The sequence below is a fragment of the Zonotrichia leucophrys genome, chromosome 20 (genome assembly GCF_028769735.1).
Source record: "Zonotrichia leucophrys gambelii isolate GWCS_2022_RI chromosome 20, RI_Zleu_2.0, whole genome shotgun sequence".
NCBI lineage: Eukaryota > Metazoa > Chordata > Aves > Passeriformes > Passerellidae > Zonotrichia > Zonotrichia leucophrys.
In genome coordinates, this window is record NC_088189.1 from 1,152,116 (window position 1) to 1,172,028 (window position 19,913).

The window sequence follows — 19,913 nt, forward strand, 5'->3', positions numbered from 1 at the left end:
TTTTTTTTAATCATAGAACTTATTTTTAAAAAGAGAGACAAATTAAGGGCATTAAGTTACCAAAGCTTTCAAAATGGACTTGATTTCAAGCACCTTCCCAGTCCTAACTGAAGGTACCAGCATTTCATTGAAACACATCACTGAACACTTCTCTCGCCAGGAAAGAGCTCACATACATATTAAAGTTCAATGTTTATGTAGAAATTAGCCAAACTGAGGAATGAAATATTTAGCATAGGTGCAACATCTGCTTTTTACCAGGCCTGAGTCCAGCCAGCCTGACTGGTGGAGGGCACCAGGAGGTGACACAACTTGGGAATGGTCACCCTGGGTCAGCAGCTCAGCAAACTCTGCTGCTTTGAGCCAAGACCTCTCGGATTCCCACAGAATGACCTGACAGCCCTAAAGCTGTGGTAAAACACCAAATATTCACTGTACTCAGTGCAAAAGCACTTCACTCCATGTGGGACAGCCTCTGCCCTGAACCCCTGCAAGCTTTGCTGCCCTTAGTTATTGCATCCATGCAGCTTGTCTCCATCCTGAGTTACACAAAATTACATTTATAGGAAAATAAAATGTGATCCCCCTGTATGGAGCAGCACCACAGTAACCCCTGTGCTGTTAAGAGTGGATCAGCAGTGACAGGACATTCATTTACAGACTGGCTGCTTCCACTGCTTACAAATATTCCTTAAGTATAAAAACATTTTTGCAGTGCTTTCATTCTTTATTTTTTTTAGATTTTAATCTTTACCCCTTTGATTTTCATATTCCATTGAGCCTTTTAGCCAAGCAATTTGCAGAAGAAAAATACTGATGGGAGGGAAACAAATTGCCTCATAGCTTTCTGAAAGCTTGATTTTAAACTGGCCAGGGGACACGTATCCCAATGGCCTGACGGACTGGGAATGCTGTAGCCAGAGCTGCTGCCTGCTTTAGGGTCCCCACACTGGGCAGGACAAGGGGGAAAATCTCCTAAACCCAGTCCTTCTAACACAGCTTTTTATTTTTCCCAACTCTTGGAAGTTCTGCAAGAGCTGCTTTTGTCCTCTGTTATTTAAGCACTTCTGCTTCTGGCAAAAAGGGAAATGAAAGAGTATTTTTAAATGCATTTTGCATTTCTTGTGTTGTTATGCTCTTTGTTCTGCGCTGGGCCCAGACAATGAGCTGACAGATGTGCCAGGCTCTGGGGCAGCCTCTGCCCAGCTGTGGCCAGGACACAGCCCCAGGGTCCCTTTGGGGACAGAACTCACCTGTCCCTCACCTGGACAGCTCTGCTCACACCCACGGGACAGGAGCCTGTCCTGGAGCTCACAGCTCTCACTCCTGCCTTGGGACGGCTCCTGGGGCTGCTGTGGGGCAGGGGGCACCAGGACCCCGCTGGGCTCCCTCAGCCAACCCTCCCTGGGCAGTGGGCACAGCCAGGGAGCAGCTGGGAAGAGGCTGCCCCAGAGCCTGGCACATCAGGAGACCCCAAAGAGTGGGAGTGTGGCCCATCAGGAGACCCCAGGCTTCCAGCTGCAAGGAGGGAACACTGAACAACTCTGAATTTTCTCTCTCTTTTTTGAAGTATGTATCACTGCCCACCCCCAGGGACTGCTGCAAAGGCATGGAAAAGATCCCATTATTTAATGTCATTTAACATCAGCCTCCACTTTGGCCACTGCTATATTCCATCTGTACCTGTGTTAATGCAGCCAGCTCCTTGCTGCTGTTGAGACAGAAACAGAAAAGGGGGAGCCAAAATATTGAGTTAATCCAGCAAATCCTTGTCTGATTATGAGGCAGCAAATGCTCAATGGGGAGATTCCCCTTCTAGGTGAGCTTTGAGAAAAGAAACCAGCACAGTGTGTGAGGAACCTCCCCTCAATCCTAAACATCCCAAAGGATAATTTTTTAGAGTTCTCTGAGGAGAAGAAGAGGAAAAAGGAAACAAGAAAATACATCATGAAGGGAGAGCTCTGATAGAGACACACATGGGAGCTGTCCCAGCAATGCCACATGAAGATGTCCGGACAACAAGGACAGCCAAGCAGGAATATTTGACACTGCTTTTGCTCCAGGCAGAATGTTTTCATCTTTGTTTCTGCACTGCTAAATTCAAACAGTCTGTGCAGATACAGCAGCACTAACTCCACAAAGAAGGTGGAAATCAAAAGGATTTGCTGGTCCAAAATGCATTAACTAAAGTAGAAACGGGCCTCCAAGTCATGTGCCACATCCAAGGAGCCTGTGGAACACATGCAACCACAACCACAGGGGATTTGATTTAGTAACTGAGCCACTGAAACTGCACTAAAAGCTAATGAAGCCAACCATAAAAACCAAATGATGTTCAGGCTGAGTCCAAAGCCTGTGTGGGTCAAAAGTAAGAATGAGAAAAGGCAAACAAGAAGTAAATGTATTTGGGGCTATAATTCCAACAATGATAGATGCTTCTGTTTGGATATATTCCATATTTGTGGCAGCTGAACAGGTTTCTAACAAATCTGTCAGCAGCAGCAATCCCTGTTCTTTGAGCCCTGTTGGATTTAAGCACTCTGCAGTTCACTCCCTGACCTTTATATTCAATATGATGATGTGGCTCCATCTGTCTCACTGCTTCACTTCAGCTCGAGACAATCAATATTTGCTTTTCCTTTAACTGCTCTGGATGTGCACATTATGGGGAGCTTTTGGCAGGAGGGTGAGGGAGGCTGTGAGGAAAATGAAAAATACAACTGCATTCACAAGTCTCTCTCTCTACTTTAACCTATTCTTTTTCCTGGTAATGAAAAGAAATCTTCTGATTATGCACACCCTGGGAGCTAATGGAGAGCAGGAGGAATAAACTGAGAAGTCTCAGGATCATTTCAGGAAATTCTGAATAGAGAAAACCTGCACCAAACTGTCAACACATTTATCACCTTTACAATGTGCATAAATGCAAATGTTTTTAGGAGGAAATTAAAGCGGGGGTTTGGAGAAAGCCCTCAGCAAAACCAGGATTCTGATTGTAAGGATGTACTGAAAATCCCAAGGCTGATGTGACAGTGGAGCACAGCCCCAGTGCAAACCCTGTCAGACCAAAGGCCCTTCCCTGAACCCAGGTGATGCCTGGCACCAGAAATGTTTAGCTCTGAGCAGGAGGCTGTGCTCGACCCTCCAGAGATCCCTTCTGGCCTCAATTACCCCATACATGCCACAATGGGGCAAACAGCTCCTGCTTGGAAACACAGGAGACTAAACGCAGCTTGATTAATAATTTAATCCAAAGTCTACAAGTGCAGATAGCTGCTTATTGCACAGAATTAAACCATGCCCACCATGGACAGGACAGAAAGCTGTAAGGATCACAGAGGAGCCCAGGGCCAGGTCTGTGTGTGTGGTGCCTTTCACGCTGTGCCTCCAGCACAGGGAATCCAAGCCCTGCCTCAGGAAAGGGCAGCACTCAGGATGATAAAATATTCCTGGATTTAGACCCTGAGGTCTCACCAGCCATGGCTGCCTCGTGCAGTATTTTTACTGTTGTGGTTCCCTGCTCATTTAATGGTTTGTCTTAGTTGGCAAGTCTTTAACACCACAGGTCAGTGAAATGTTCAGGAAATAGAGATTTTTGTGCTGCTTCAGGGCTATGAGACTTAGCATTAAACCCCGATGAGAGATCTGATTGTGTCAGCACTCTTTGGGGAATGAATGAGTTGTTGGAAGAAAGTAATTCTACCCTTCCTAACCCAAACTGCCATCATACCAAAAGTCCTGCTTCAAACTGGGGGAAATCAAAACGTCAGGCTGCATTAGGAACATTCTGGGTGATTCTCTGCAGCCCCTTATAGGACCCTTTTTAATTAGCCAATTAAAGGTTTTCTGAACCAGTTACAGCCTTTACACATTATTCAGGATCCCTTACTCATGACTTTGGGGTCAGTAACTAGCAGGGAAACAAACTCACTGCTTTATTTGAACAAGCATGACTGATGGACTGAGAGGCTCAGGAAATGTTCTTTGCAGTTCTCTGCAGCTGAAGACTAAATATACTATTGTGCTGATTCTGGATGGGATTCCACGCCTGCATGTGATTTTAGGCCTGCAAAGGTACACTGCTTTTCAGTCAAGCATTACACAAATTACTTAATGAACAACCTGTTACTGGTTCCCCAGAGAAAGCCAGCCTGGTCACCAGAGGGGCAGCGCTCTGACTGCACAGTTCTGAACATTTCTGAATATTTCTGCACAGTTCTGAACATTTCTGCACATTTCTGCACAATTCAGTTCTGCACAGCTCCCCCTGGGCCTGCAGGAACTGTCCCCATGCACTCTGATCCTTGGAAGGACTTCCAGAAAAGCACAATTATCTCTGTCAGCTTTTATCAGTAGATGACAGACACCTCTGGAACACAAAGAAGGGTTTTTAGAGCCACCCCAAGAACAAAGGGAGGGCAGTGAATGGTTTCCAGTTGGACAAAACCACTCTGGGCAGCAGAAATCTTATGAGGAACCCTCACTCAGAGTCTCTGCTGCTCTGGACAAATTCCAGACAAATTCAGGGACAAATTCTGATTTTAGCTGGGAACTTACTCTGCTTCAGGCCAGCACAAGGCTGCTCAGCATCTGGTCCTGAGCGGTTGTCTCCTTCTAAACTCTTACTTCAAAACCATTTTCAAACTTTACAGCAACTCAGCACAAGTGTATTTAAAACTCATGAAAAGCAGAACTATTACATTTATTCCTGAGTTTCATTTCCATGGATTTCTTTTTCTTTCTGAAGCAAGACTGCCCACTGCAGTTAATGGAGCTCTGTTTGTTGAGAGCAGAGGCCAGTGCCTTCACTGCACTGAGGACACAAGTTTGAGTCACCAGGGCTGGAGATACAAGGCAAGGTCTGGGAGGTAAAAGGGCAATGGATTACTCATCCCCCAGCCAGCCCAGCCCCAAATCTGACATTTTGCACAGTGAGAACAAGTCTAGAGGCGAATTCTCCCCATCTATTGTTGAGGAATTCAATTCCCATTAAAATAAAACATAAATACAGTAGTTGAACAGCGAAGCAGGAGGAACAGTATTTCATTCCAGAGCTCTTCCAAATGATTCCTTATGCCAGTTCATCAGAATAGATTTGTTGTTTTTTCAAGATTATAAGTGTGTTTGTGTGTGTGTATATAAATTATTAAACAAAAGCTTCTCTCAAAATAAAACCACTGGGAACCTCCATGTAATAAAATGAGTCACACCAGGATGCGATGACTAAGTGGGAGAACAGGGAATTCCACTCCCCATGCCAGCTTTCTTCATGATCAATTTTCTGTCAACAGGTGATGGGAGCTTGTCTCTCTGCCTTTTGTTTATGCCAAGAATTATGATTATTTTTTAATATTCTCCCTAAACAATTAAGCTGAATAATCAGGACCAGGCACACTTCCATCAGGCGCCCCCATAGTAAACAGTGAGCCAGGGAATCCAGGCCAGCAGTGGCTGCCTGTGTTAATAAGGATTTACCAGCTGTAAAATTCCAAAATCTTGTGTCATACGGGGAAACCTTCCAAAACACTGGATTCCACCCTGTCTCGCTGAGTCTCCAACAGCTATGGCAACTCCGTTTCTGCAGCCACACTCTTCTGCATTTTTCTCTGGGTGAGCCCTGGATTTTTTCCTGTTTTGCAGTGTTTTTTTGGAATCCCTGTTTTTTTGGAATGCCCCGTAGGATTACAAGAACACCTGGGGAGGCAGCACATCCCGGCCAGGGGGAATCCTTTGGGGAGAAAGGTTTGCTGGCTTTCAGCGGCTACAGCAGCAAGGAGAGGCACAAGGTGCCCCGTTACCCTGAAACTTTCTAATTTGCACAGCAGAACCTGGCAAACCAATCCTCCTGCTTAATACTCATTACCCTCACAGTCAATATTCAAAGTTGTTTATTTGCTCAAGTAGCAAACATCTCTTTTGAATGAACCTGGGAGAACACTGAAAGTTTTTTAAAAGCTTTTTGTCCATTTTATCGTGAATTTGCCTGAGGAAATTGCATCATTAATGTTGCACTATTAAGTTCACAGAGTTAACTGCTGAAAATCATTTGCTATTTTCTGCACTCCCCAGGAGGTTTTGGATCATTCATGAAACTGTCAGACTACAAAAAGGGCTTCAGCTCCCTGTTTGGAGCACGGGGAGGAACTGACCTAGCAGAAAGGGGAACACTGCTGTAGACAGAGTAGGAATTTCCTTCCATGTCTCCCACAGAGAACACGATCCTACCATCAAACCCACACAGCAGCAACCTTCTGTCCACATTAAACCTGCCCTGCTGCCATCCCACCACCGTGTCCTGCAGTGCATTGTCCTGCAGGATTCCTGGGATCCCCTGGCACACATCCCATGGCTTGTTTCCAGCACGTGGGGTGCAGCATTTGGGCACTGTGCACACAAAACCTCAACCTGCACCCAACCCTGCACACCCCAGCCTGAGCCTGCAGCCAGGACACGTCCAGGTGTGTCCAAGCACCACTGCTGGGCTCCAGAGCTGGCCAGATTTACCTTGTCACATTTATTTTGTTATTTTGTGGATGTGCACACCTGGGGGCCCTGGCAGCTGCCCCAGTTCAGAGGGCACAGGCAGCACCTCCTCTCCTCACCCTGCCTGGCCCAAGCTGGAGATTTCTGGTGGAGCCTCTCCAAGGATGGACGTTGTGTTTGGGCTGTTCCTTCACCACCCACATTGTCCTAGAGATGATTCACAATGTCCATGTGGCCACCAGAAGAGTTTGGCAGGGGAAATCACAGCCCATTTGCACTTTTCTCCCCGAGAAATACGAACCTCCTCTATCACTGACAGCTGAGCAGCAGTAACCAGTACACAACTGGGAGTAAACACAATGCAACCAGCATCTGACTAGCAAATTATTACATGACAATTAAAATAAATAAAAGGGGGAATTCCAGATCTCGTCTTTTTTTAACTGCACTGTAAGATCTGGGCCCCAACCAAACACTAACACCCTTGACCTTCACCCTATTCCAAGTCCTTGATAGCTCCAAGACTGCTTTTCAAGCTTTGCCTTCCAGATCAGAATTACAAGAACACAGTCCAATCCAGTTACTTCCCTGACCTACTTTAACTTAGCTGGGCTCAGTTACGTGTCTCCAAGTTCAGATCTCCAAACTCCATTAGCCAAACTCTGCCTTTGTGTGCTGGGCTTAGGGAATTCATGAGCTCCCCTGGCTCACAGCAGCTACACTTTATGATCTTGCATCAGCACGAGATAACCATAAGAAGAACCCAGAACTCTAAGGCCTGCGTGCAGATAAACTTTAGCATTCAGAAAATTAATGCTATTTATGCATCAGCATTTCAAACACAAGCACTTATCCCTCGGAGCACTGAGCTCCAGCCCCTTCTCTGTTTCCTGCTGCCGTTTCCTGTCGTGAGGCTGCGCCTGAGCCTGTCCCTGCCCTGTCCCCAGCAGCTCCTGCCACCGCCTGCGGCTCGCGTGACACGCCACTCACTGCCACACTGACATCCCCCACAATGCAGGAACTGTCCTTCTGTTCCAGGTGTTTCTATGGAAAAATGTGCTATCTGCACTTCTGTGAAACGACAAAGCAAGCCTGCTCATTACTGCGGATGGAGACGTATTTTTGTCACAAATGTGACCAGTTCCACGCTCCTCTGCCTTCCTAACAGTGGGTGAGGAATCGTCTACAAGATCCAGAGGAAATGGACAGAGGTTCTGAGTGTTCCCCTGAGGGATGAACCTAATTTACAACTGTGACCCCAAGCAGCAGCTCCCTCAGCTCTGTAAAGCACACGAGTGATGCCCTCCCAGCATCACTTCACCCGGATCCAAGGGCACCCAGAGTTTGGAGTCTGTGGAACAATGAACAGCACAAAATCTGGCTGTGCAAAAATACTTGAAGAAAGATTTTTTTGGGGGGAAGAAGAGCCCTCTCACCCTAAACCCTGGACACCCAAGCCAAGGAGCTCTGTGGAGCCTGGTGTGCCCAGAGCTGTGGGATGTTTGCCTACACCGCTGCTCTCACCCTCACTGTTACCACCACAGCTAAAACTGGTGGCACAAGTGGGAAATGCAGCAGCACTTGCCAGCACAGACAAGGCTTGTGAGCTGTTAAAATGAAACTCTAAGCAAACCAAGCTTCCCCTGCGAGCTTGCTGCATCTTCCTGCCCTGCCAGAGGTGTGATTGTCTCACAGGCTCTGCGGCACGCTCTGGAACAGACAGAGCCTGCTGCAGCTGGGGTCAGCAGAGCTGGGCTGTCACCCACCCCAGCGCGGTGCCTGTGGCTTCCCCTGCCCCTGAGCAGCTCAGCAGCACTTTCTGCACGGGCTGTGCAGGGCAGGGGAGCCGTGGGTGGGTGGCTGCTCCTCCTTCCACCCAGGCACTGCTCCATCAACGCCTGGGGCTGCGCAGCTGGGCTCGCTGCTCTGCGCTCCTGCAGCCCAAGGCAATGGCAACTACCAACAGAGATATTTAGAATTGTCTACAGTGCAGAATGAGGGAGGCTGAAAGCCTCAGGTGCACAAGATGCTGATTTTCAGGTGAGCTGGGACACTCATCAACCTCTGACAAGGCAGGCACAAAGCAATTGTCAGTTTGCAGCACTCAGCCCATGCATGATCTCCACATCCAGCTCAGCTTAACCTTCCTCACCTTAGGATACACCTATTAAACAAAGCAATCTTCATTTAAAAGCCCTTCAGGCACCTCTGCCAGAGGTGCTGCTGCATTATGGAACACATTCAGCACAGAGTCCCCCAGTTAACCCACTGCAAACCACACAGACCTCTGACTCAGCCTGAGGAATTGACTCTGGACCTCCCATCCTCCAAATCCCCTTCTGCCACTCATTTACTCAGAGTCCAGCAGGCTGAGACCGCCTGCAGAGGCCAAGGGCTGGGGAGAGGCAGGATATGGAACACCAGCAAGCAAATCCCTGCTCCAGACTGGGCACTGCTGCTGGGATAAGTCCTGTCTCTCCCCTACCAGGAGGGAAAAAAAGAGGAAAAAACCCTGCAGTTTCCCCAGCAGCGAAGAAAAGCTTTAGATTTAGTGTGGAAAATATTGTTGTTCTTTTTACTTTCTAACATCCCTTGCAGCCAGAGCCTTCTCTGCTCTCCTATGGAAACAGGGGCAGGGCGTTTGGGACGTTTCCTCGAAATGGCACCAAGAGCTGCCTCCTTTGAGTGGATCATCTCCTGCAGCTACTGCAGAGCATTCTTGGGACAGGTAGCGCTGCAGGCTGCCAAGATGTTCCCCAGCACCTTCCCCAGGCGCTGACATGGTGGAACAGTGGCAGCCCAGTGGGAAGGAATTAATCCATGGGCTGAAAGGAAACAGAGCGTGCCAAAAGAAATCCTCTGACTGCACAGGCTCATCTGAACCTCCACAGCTCTTCAGAGCCTTTCATACCTGCACAAACAGCCTGGCTTGCTGCTGCTGGGGGAAGGAGCTGGCACCCACAGGATGCTTTTCCCCCCCATGTCACCAGCTGGTGCCTGTGTATGTTCATGGATGTACATTCATTTTTGGCTCGATTCTGATTTTTTTCCAATGGCATTGCCCCATAGATCATGCACATGCTGCTCACTTGGGCAATGCAATCTCTTAAACTCCTTGCAAGTCACTGGACATATCACTTAAGATACCTCTACCTCAGTTCACTGACAGAAAACTTCCAAGCACCAGGTTTTCTTAACAACACAAAGGGAACACAAAGTTTACAATCAAAAATATGGAAGGAGAAGGGATTGATTATGTATAAAAATAATTTTATATAAAAGGACACATGTTTGTTTTTCCGCCACAGATTTCTAGAGGGAAGAAAAAATCTTTGCCTGTGGCTCACATCAATAAAAACGTTAATTTCAATGATGATTTCTATGGTAGCATTCACTAAACATGAGATTAAACAGGCACAGAGGAACACGTAGTGCTCAGCTCCTTTCTCTGCTAACAAATCCTGTCCCTGCTGATTCCCAGTGCCTGGATTCTTGTGAAGCAACAACACAAACAGTTGCTCCCAAGTCTAACTTTACTCACATGGTTTTACTTACATGAACTTCAATGGGACAACTCACTTGAGAATCATGACACAAATCTTATGATGAGATTTGGCACTACAGCTTTGCCTTATCCCGTTAGGGAAAGTTAGGAAAAACCTGCCTTACCTGATGTTTTTTCTGTGAACACCACCTTGGACTCTGCTGTGAAATTCTGTCCGGTGAGGATCATCTGCTGTCCTCCATAAACCAGGCAGCTGTCAATGTCTTGTCTTTCAACCATTGGAAGCTCATGAGCAGACCTTTGGGCTGTGGACAAATTGCAAACATGAATGAAACCAGCTCTGTTTTACCAGGACTTTCCAAATCTTCCCAGAACTATCCACAGATTGATCTTGTCATCGTTACCATCCCCTGACTGCCAAAGCAGCTTCTCCAGGGCGCTAAATTTAGGTCCGAGAGGGAAAAATAAACTTACTCAAGGCATTTTATTTGGAAACATTCAGGAGTTGGCTGCAGTGGTTCAGCTGTGCTGGCCCTGCTCCTTGTCCTTGAGAAAGGACAGCTTGGATGAATGAGCTGAAACTTGCCCATGCCTGTTTCCAAGTCAACGGCCAAATTTTCAAGTGCAGGCACACTACAGCCCTAGAGCCCAAAAATTCCACCTGCACAGAGGATTCCACTGAATAACACTGAATTCCTTCAGAGGGGAAAAAATAAAATAAAATGAACCTCTTTTCCAAAATCCCAGTGCCTCCCACAGGGCAGGCCTGGCACAGGGGTTGCCAACAACAGCTCCATCTCCAGCTCCAAGTGTGGGCACCGAGCCCTGGGGACAGCCATGAACCCCAGATGTGAGCAGGAGGGGTCACACCAGGACTGCTGCAGCCCAGGGCTTTCCAAGCACGTTCTGAACACCTGAGGAGCAGGCCCTGTGTCACAGACTGAGCCTGACTGTGAAAGGCAAGGGAAGGAAAGGTAGGGTGGGATCCAGATGGACACGGACATCAGCAAGGCTTTCTAAGGTCTTCACTGTTCTTGGCCACGAATCTGGAGCGTGACTTTAGCAAGTTATTCTCTCTTTCCCTGGCCAGAAAACCAGGAGAGCACCATCTCTCCACCTGCTTTCCTCTGATGCCATTAAACAGCCACTGCATGGTCAGAAAAGCCGTTGGGAGCCCTGGTGGCCATCCCTGCAGAGCCATCCCAAGTGTCTGCTATGGAGAGGTGAGAGCTGAGGGAAGTGAGGATGTGAGAGCTGTTCCCTACAACACAGACAGCTGGAAAACATCAGGAGCTCCCTGTGAGCAGAGCAGGTGGGCAGCAGCTCGGGGCTGGTGAACTGTGAGTTCATGACCTGCACTCCAACTCCTCCAGATCCATCCGCCCCAACGGCAAAGGCCTCCAGAGGCTCCTGCTCATCTCTTTCCCAGCTGCCTTGGCTGGATTTCAGCTCTCCCTGACAGAGACCCTGAGCACTGGTGCCTTCACTGAACGCTGGCTGCGGAGCCAGAAATGAGGGAATGCGATCCTGGACGTGCAGGGCTGGCCCTGACTCACACCCAGGCAGGCTGTGACCCGACCTGGCACTGCTCTGCAGCCCTCGCAAACACCAAATTCTCTCGTCACCTGGAGAAAATGTTGGAGTATTTGCTGAGAAAACTCAAGCATTAAACCTTTCACAGCAGCTTTTCTAGCTCTGCTGAACCCTTCAGACCCCAGACAGAGATTTTGCTCTTATTAAAGAATAGAGGTAATTCAATAGTTGTAACTTTCTTATACCATTTGAGAGGCATTTTTGAATTCTATTTGAAACTACTTTAGGACTCATTGTTCTTTTCAAGTATGTAACATCTGGGCTAATATACTGCCAGTTAAAAAATATATATATTCAGATTACTTTCAAAGACATTGCTAATTTCTTTCACATAGCTGTAGGATTAATTTATTTCCCAAAATACTAACAACATTTTTGATGAGTTCCTAATTAGATTTATCACAAAGACAGATCTGTAACCACAAAGGCTTAAGAGTAAATAGCAATCATTAAAAAGCATGTCTACAACAGTCAAGAGAAAACATTTAAGTATTTAAGCATTGCCCTGGATGCTCTTTATTCCTATTCAATCACCAAATTTCACTTCCAAAACATCCTAAGTCATTGAAATTCCAGATTAACCTACATCTCTTTGCAGCTTTGTTGTGTTAACAGAGAGCTTGGTACCTGCCACCCCACAGATCAGTGGTTTCCAAGGCATTTCCAGCGTGAGGAAGGACAGATTTTAGCCTGGAAGTGACACTGACCCATCTCAGTGACATTTGGAGCTGCTGTGCACTCCAGCTTTGGGCACCCCAGAGCTGCGCCTGCCCTGACACAAGAGGGGTGGGTGTGCAAGGCTCCTGTGCCTCAGATGTGCTGCACAACAACCCCACCTGGAGCAGTCCCACTGGTTTCCCCTGCCCTGTTCTACCTGAATTCCTCTTCTCCCTTTGGGTGGTCTGAAATCTTTTTCTAATAATGAAACCCCAGCCACTTTTCATTTTCCAAGGTCTCTTTTTCTCACCCAGGCATGTAAGAAGGCTTCACCCCTTTCCCCATTTCCACCAGCACAGAGGTTCAAGGTTCAGTGTGGAGCTGCCTCAATAGGATTATTTTTTTTTCCTCTGCAAGAAATATTAATTGCTAATAAATCCCCTTCCTCTAAGGCTCATGATGGGTGCACTGCATGCAATAATTTCACACTATTCCTTCTCTTCCCCCAGGGGTTGGCACTTCATAAAGTGACCTACAGCTACTGGAGTTTATGAGCTTTGAATAAACAAAACACTGTTGATTTAACCAGTTGGGGTGTTTACTTTCAATAGCAACAGTTACTGACACAAGGCAGCAAAGCAAATGCTATAGAAATACTCACACTTGGCCTGAAGCAGTGTGTCAACCTATTAACAGGGGACATTATTTTTCTATTTTATTTGACTGTTTGCAAATCAAGATGTCATGGATTCGTGGTGCCAAGAAATACAATGCACGCAGTGACACAAGGCAGAAAGGGAGGCACTGTCTGAGCCCTGCAGCCCCTCCAGGGAGCTGAGCCTGCAGGGAGCAGGGGCTGCCACAGCTCTACCCTGCTCTAGCAGCTGCAGAGAAGCTGAGGGTGGGCAGCAGGCTGAGCATCTCATGGGGATGCACCACTCACCATGGGGACTGTGCCAAGGCAGGCAAAAGTGGGGTTTGCTTCCCCCCTACCCACAGCGTCCATCCCTCTCCTCCTCAGCAGAGAGGAGATCTGCCTTTCAGAGAAAACGACATTTTGAGAAAAGTGATGACCTGGAGAAGTCTCCTGCAGCTCCAAATGTCCCCCACGAGGGTGTCACCCACTGCTGCTGGGAGGTGACAAAGGACAGTGCTGGGTCTGGTGGAAGGTGTCCCTACTCATGGCAGGGGGTGGGACTGGAGGAGCTTTAAGGTCCCCTTCAAGCCAAGACATTCTATAATTCTATAATTCTGTGATGACCTCCTGCTCTCTCCCACATGTGCAGCACTGACCCCAGAGCTCAGGTTCTCTGTTGTCCCCAGTGCTGACAGTGAGACAGCAGAGATTTGATGCTTGGGACACCTGATCAGGAGGAGCAGCCTGGGCTCAGTGCAGCCCAGCGAGGACAAAGCCACTGCTACCTGTGACTACCTCACAAGCCAATAAACCAAAACTGTGGCTGTTTAAGAGAGGTGGGGTCACAACTGGCACCCCAGTGCAGTGGCTTCACCAGAACAATAATTCAGATCCTCTCTGGACACCTCTGTCCTTCCCCTGCCCAGAGCTCACCCCAGCTTGCTGGAAGTCTTCAAGCTGGGCCCCACCACCCCTGACATGTCTTTGCAAACCTCCACAGGCTCTTGGTCCAGCCCCTGATTCCTGTTGGGTTTGAGAAGAGCAGCTAGAGCAGGATGTCTGCTGCTGAAGAAACCCTGACCCCTGGAAGCAACAGCAGAGGTGTAATTTGTTATGGGATTAATTCTTCCACCTCGGTGCAAACCTCAATGAGCCAAAGCAAATATTTCATTCCTGCTGCCACACTGGGTTTATTTACCACGAGCTGCCTGTGGTAGGATTGATAGGGGCAGAGCTGCTGTGCTCAACACTCATCCAACAATTAATGTTTGAGAGACTTTGATCCCCTCCATCACTCCCTGAAGCATCCTGGGCTCTGCAGTGGGAGCAAAGACAAAGGCTGGGCAGCCATGGGTGCACCAAGGGCAGGAGACATCTCCAGCAGCCAGGGAGACACCAGCAAGGCACCCTAGAGAGGAGCACATTCTGATCAGGAGGACAGGATCATTTCCCTCCTGGTAGGAGCGTGGAGCAGTGGAAGGCATACAAACCAAGTAAATAAAGCTAATTTCCAGCCCTCGTGGGGAAACCTTGAGAATGTGGTCTCAACACTCTGAAAAGAAGAACACAGTGTGACTGACAACAGTTTCTAATTTGCTGCCAGCAAGACTTAATCAGCAGTTTGTGCAGAGCCATCCAAGCAAAAAGCACCAAAAATAGAGAGCTTTTCTGCACCTCCTCCTCTGCAGATAATTTACGATGTCCTCGCAAAGGAGAAGTGACAAGCAGCCATGGCAGCAGTGTCAGATAAGTGTGAAACTTTCTATGAACTGCAGCCAGCTCAGCAAGCCAGTGTGTGATGAATGACAGGGCAGCCATGGCCTGGGTTCCCTTCTCTGTCACTCATCCCTGTGGGTATGCACAGCATTTCCCTTCCTTGGGCAGGGATGTGCTCTGTGGAATGCTGCTCTGTGTGCTGGGCTCTTTGCTTGTACCACAGCTGCACTAAAGGCAACAAGTGAGCAGGAGCTCACCCACAGCAAGGCTGGCATCCCCTTCACTCTGACTCCAGCTTTAATGACTGAAATATTTCAGCCGCACGTTCAGAGTGGCAAATGTTGTCAGAATTAGCTTTTACATTCTGTGCTTCAAGAGAGAGAAGGTGCTCTTTAGAGAAAGCACCAGTTTGTCTGTTTGCAGCCAACTGTGTGACTGTCTTGAAGTTGAAATGAAAGGGGGAAAAAATTTATCTAATTCAACTGGAAACCATGAGACTCCCATAATAATCAGGGTTATGGTTAAACTTGCAAATAGGTATCTCCCAAGTGCAAAGAGACCATTTGTTTCTGCTTTTCTAGCTGAATAAAGCAGGGCTCCTTCTTGCCTGCTGCTGTGTTCCAACAGCACAACTCCCAGCTGAGGAAAAGCACTCGCTGCCTTGCCAAGACAACATTCTTGTACATGACTAGCTCTTTCCTCTGCAGTTATTAATGTGTCACAAATCATAGGCTCAGATTGTCTCATATTATGGGAAAATCTACTAGAAGGAGAGAAAAATAAAGGAAACTTCCAGGGAAATTGATTAAAGGGAAATAAGAAATTTGACCCAATTTAACGGAACAAAATACGGTCAATAATAGAAACTATTTACATTCCTCTAGACGGACACACGGTTCTTTAGCAATAAGTTTTGTTTGTTTTGCTTTTTTACCACCTCGGAACATCTATTATAAGAACAAGATTTTAGTCCCCTTCTCTCGTGCCAAGTGCAATTTAAGTTTGCATTTTAGGGGATTCTTGAGCACAGCTCAGAGTCAGCAAACATGGACTCTGCAAAGCAGGAACTGTGACGGACTTTGGGAAGGTTTAACAGGATTCATTAGAATAAAAGCTGGGGCCCAGTGTAGGACACCCCTGAGCCTCACACTCGGACATTTGCATGGAGCAGTTTTGGTTGCTGACAGCACAGAGCACAACAAGCTGCCTTGCTATCCTGGATTCCATCCTGCTCCTCCTCTGCTCCAGGATTCTGCAGTCCAGGAGTGCAAACAGAGCTGGGGCACGCAGCCTGACTCCCAGAGGTGATGACAAATCTGCCCTGGAGAGGCAGCCCAGGGTTAACAATTTCTGTAACACCAGAGCCCACCCACCCCCCAAGAAACGAGCTCTAGCTCTTGGGGAAAGGCAAAGGAACAGAGCTGATGTTACAGAAATCGTCCTCACGGCTCAAAAATAACAGGCTGCAGTGTCCAACCTCTCCAGGGGCGATTATGTACATGGCTGTGTTGGAAGGGCCAGGTGAACTCAGTCACCCCTCACCTGCAATGTCACCAGCAGCTCTGTGACAGCCCTGCTGGCCCAACAGAGCTCACCCAGCACCTGCTGGTTCCAGCCCAGAGCAGGGACAGACCTGGGGCAGAGATGGGACAGGACCTAGGCCAGGCCAAGCTCAGGGTCCCCACATCCCCTGTGGGGCTGGCACTTCATTGCCCAGCCTGCAGCACACCAGGAGAAGGGATCATTTCACCTCTCCAGCACACACCTACAGCAGCGTGGTCTCCCACACCTGCCTGAGCCATGGTGCCACAGCTCTCAGAGGGATTTCAAACGCCTGTGCCTCCCCAGGGGCTTCAGGATGAACCAAGAGGCAACAGCAGAGAAAAGCTGCTGAGTGCTGCAGGCCTGTGTGGGTCTGAGGTCCATTCTAAGGCACAAGTGATCATCTAACCACACATCACCCCCTGCCCTCCCACACAGCTCCTGGGGAGGAGCCTGCTCCGGGTGAGGCTCCGAACCTGTGAAATCCCCTCCGAAAATCTGTCAGTGCCGAATGTGACACAGATGAGGTGGAATCAAAGAGCCCTCTGAAAAGCAGCTGTTTCACAGTTCTTGCTTCACTGCAGCTAATGATCTGCTGACACTGCTGGGAATTCCTGGGGATCAGCTTCTGGGGAGGAGAGAGCTCGGATACTCTGTTGGTATCCTGGGAAGGGAAATGGGCCGTGATCCTGGAGCTGCTGCTCACCAAGGCTTCCCAGAGGGACAGCATTTCTGCTACCAGATGGGGGGATCCTGAGGAGAGCCCCTGGCATTAGGGTTCTCAGCTGGCCAGGGCAAAAAACACCCGAACAAACCAGAAAACAAAGGGGGAAAAAGTGAATCCCAGCAGCACAGAAGGTGGGACGAGAAGAAAACATCCCCCAGCCCCAGGGCCCCTTCTTGGCAGGGCACCTGAGCCCACCTGGGACTGCCTGGGAGCCCTGCGAGGTGTGCACACTGGCTGGGACAGGCTGAGGTTACACCTCTAATGAGATCTAGGTGCACTGCTAATGCTGGCTGAGCCCCCTGACGTTTTAACTATCTTCCCAGAACCAGGCTGAGATAGGAAGTGCTACTGAAATGCAAAACCAGTGCTAAATATGCAACATACACACTAAATGGCAGAGGCTTAGTACTCCAGATCACTTCATTCCCTGCTTCCTTGAGTGCAGAAAAGCACAGTCCTTAACATATCTCCCTAAACTGCCTGTATATCCACTATTCCTAAAATAAAACTTTCTCATTTTATTTCCTTGGGGATCAAAGTATAAAAGTATTTAAAAAAAATACTTTTTTTTCTTGTAGGAGCTTTGCCGTCTTCTATGCAGCCAATATTTTAATAGTTTAATTATAAAAAAACTCCACTAACAATAAGCCACTTATACTGTATCTCCACCCTTGGCTTTTTAATACCCCTAAGACTCATCAATGCAAAGACATCTCAGAATAAATGCCTCAACATCTTAACCAAGGCTCTGCCACAGCACTCACTGCACAGGCAAATTAGGTGTGTGCATACAGCTCAGAAAAATGTGATTTATTCTGCAAACCATGCCTGGATTTCTGCTTGAAATGCAGCGATGGGCACAAACACAACATGCCATTGTGGAAGGCCCCAGGAATGCCTGGCTTACTCATGCTTGCTTTTCCTGAGGAGAATTTGAGTAGGTGGGGGTGATGTGTGGGGCTCCCTGTGGGATCCAGGCCAGCCTCCCCTGTTTTCCTGCCTGCAGGGTGTAGGAGTTACACCTGGAACTTCCCCACCCTAGGAGCTCCTCTCTGAGAGCTTCCTTTGGCAAATGGACCTTTGTTCCAGCAGGGACAGTTTGGGGTGGAGGCCACTATTGTTCCAGCCACCTGCTCCCACGGAGGAACGGGACAATTTCCTATGGACAGAGGTGCTGGCTGCTCCCACTGCTGTCCCTTCCCCATCACAGTGCCCAGACACTGCACACAGCTGCTAAAATGTTCTGATAGTTGGTACCTTCTCAGAAACACTGCCAAGAGACCATCCATAGCCATCATCCTCTCCCAGCATGGCCTGGGTTATTCACTTGTGCTGCTTTTTTAGAACTGCCATCAATAATTCATCAGCCAGTTTAATTTCCCACCCAGAACTGGCTCCTCTCATTCTAAGCAGCTGTATTTAAGTAAAGTCTGCATCTCAATAAATACAACTCACACATGAGAGACTCAGTGACTTTCTTCACATGACTTATGGCAAGACAGGTTCTGCTAAAGGGGTGAGTCATTCAGCAAAGGTAGAGGAAAACTGTTCATGATGTATTTGTGAAATCCCCAAACCACAAAAAGGCACCATTTAATAACAAAAAGCATCACAGGATGCAGAGGAACCAATAAAGTAGGTAGAACCCTTCCAGAAATGACTGTGACACGGGGGGCCTCATCAGAGGCCTCTCTTTCTCAGGATCCAGTCAGTTATAATGAGTGGGAGGTGCAGGTTGCGAGCTCACACATTTATGGGATTTGCACTTCAGAAATCAAAACTGCCAGTTTTCTTCTGTCCCTCAGGGGAATACCAGAACCACCTGTGCTTCAGCCTCCTGAGCTGTGCACCCCTTGGCACTGACAGCTAGCAAAAACAGCGACCAGAATGCACCTGACCTCAGAATCAGAGCTGTCCCTCCGCTCCAGCTGCGCTGCTGCCACAGCTCAGACCAGAGGACCCTGGTCACACTCCTCTGGCACAGGCTACAGTGCTTGGAGCCAGCCCAGTGTGAATTCAAACCTCCAGCCACCTGCCAGTTCGTGGAGGACGAGTTCTGATTGTGCCTCCACTCTAAATAAAGCCAGGAAAGCAGACAGCTTGCACACTTCACCAACAGGGACAGCACAGGTGTGTCCCTACATACACCCCACGCTGCTCCTAGGAGAGCCAGCAGGACCCAGCAGCAATGCACTGATAAATAACTCTGCAGAAGCCCCCAGACTTGCAGCACAGAGCTTGCTGTCCTCACAAGCCCCCCAAACCTCTCCGAGGACAGGGAATGCCTGGAGGGAAGGCAGAGCCGCAGTTGCCAGGCACGGCTGGCACAGGGGGCAGAGCACAGCAGGGATTGCCAGCCCAGAGGCAGGGCAGCAGAGCAGCAGCGCAGGGATACTCACAGCACTCGATGGGGTTGGAGGCCGCCTGCAGGGACACCACCCTGCCGCTGGGCTCGGGGATGTGCACGCGGAACACCAGGCGCACCCGCGTGTTCTTGCGGCCGATGTCGGTCTCGCCCTTGCGCAGCTCGATGTCCGCGTTGCGCAGCTTCAGGATCCCCGCGCAGTCGATGCTGCAACACACACGGAGCCCACTCACTGCTCTGCCCGGGGCCTGCTCCCTCCCCGGGGCTCACAGCAGCCCCGAGGACCTGCTCTGTTTGGGATCCACACATTCCCAAACGTGCAGCACACAAGGGGTGAAGAAACCTCAGACACACAGCACACGAAGGGTGCTGAAACCCCAAACGTGCAGCACACAAGGGGTGCTGCTGGACCTCTCCCCACTCTCTGGCCACAGCAGAGCTGCTCTCCAAGCATTAAATCCCCAAATGTTGTTTCCCAGTGCTAAGCACAGGAGAGCAGCAGGCAGAGCCCTCCCCAGGGCAGGAGCCCCCATCAGCCCAGCTGCCAGGGCCTGCCCAACATCCCTTCCCTGCCCACACCTGTGCAGGGCAGCTGAGCCCCGTGGGGAATCACAGCAGCTGGTTACAGAATCCCCACTGCCTGCACCAGCCAGGCACATGGAATTCAGCTCCAAAGCAGGGAGCACAC

The 19,913-nt window shown here is 48.8% G+C and overlaps 1 protein-coding gene across 4 annotated transcripts in view; it reads right to left on the reverse strand.

The window, feature by feature from the left end:
- Positions 1 to 19,913, reverse strand: part of NFATC2 (nuclear factor of activated T cells 2) — a 76,875-nt gene that overhangs the window by 28,763 nt on the left and 28,199 nt on the right. For all 4 annotated transcript variants that reach the window (XM_064729923.1, XM_064729920.1, XM_064729922.1 and 1 more), the window contains exons 5-6: positions 19,260 to 19,432; positions 10,153 to 10,293 (exon numbers count right to left, since the gene is read on the reverse strand). In XM_064729923.1, coding sequence (XP_064585993.1) covers positions 10,153 to 10,293; positions 19,260 to 19,432 — 314 coding nt within the window. The remainder of the gene's footprint in view (positions 1 to 10,152; positions 10,294 to 19,259; positions 19,433 to 19,913) is intronic.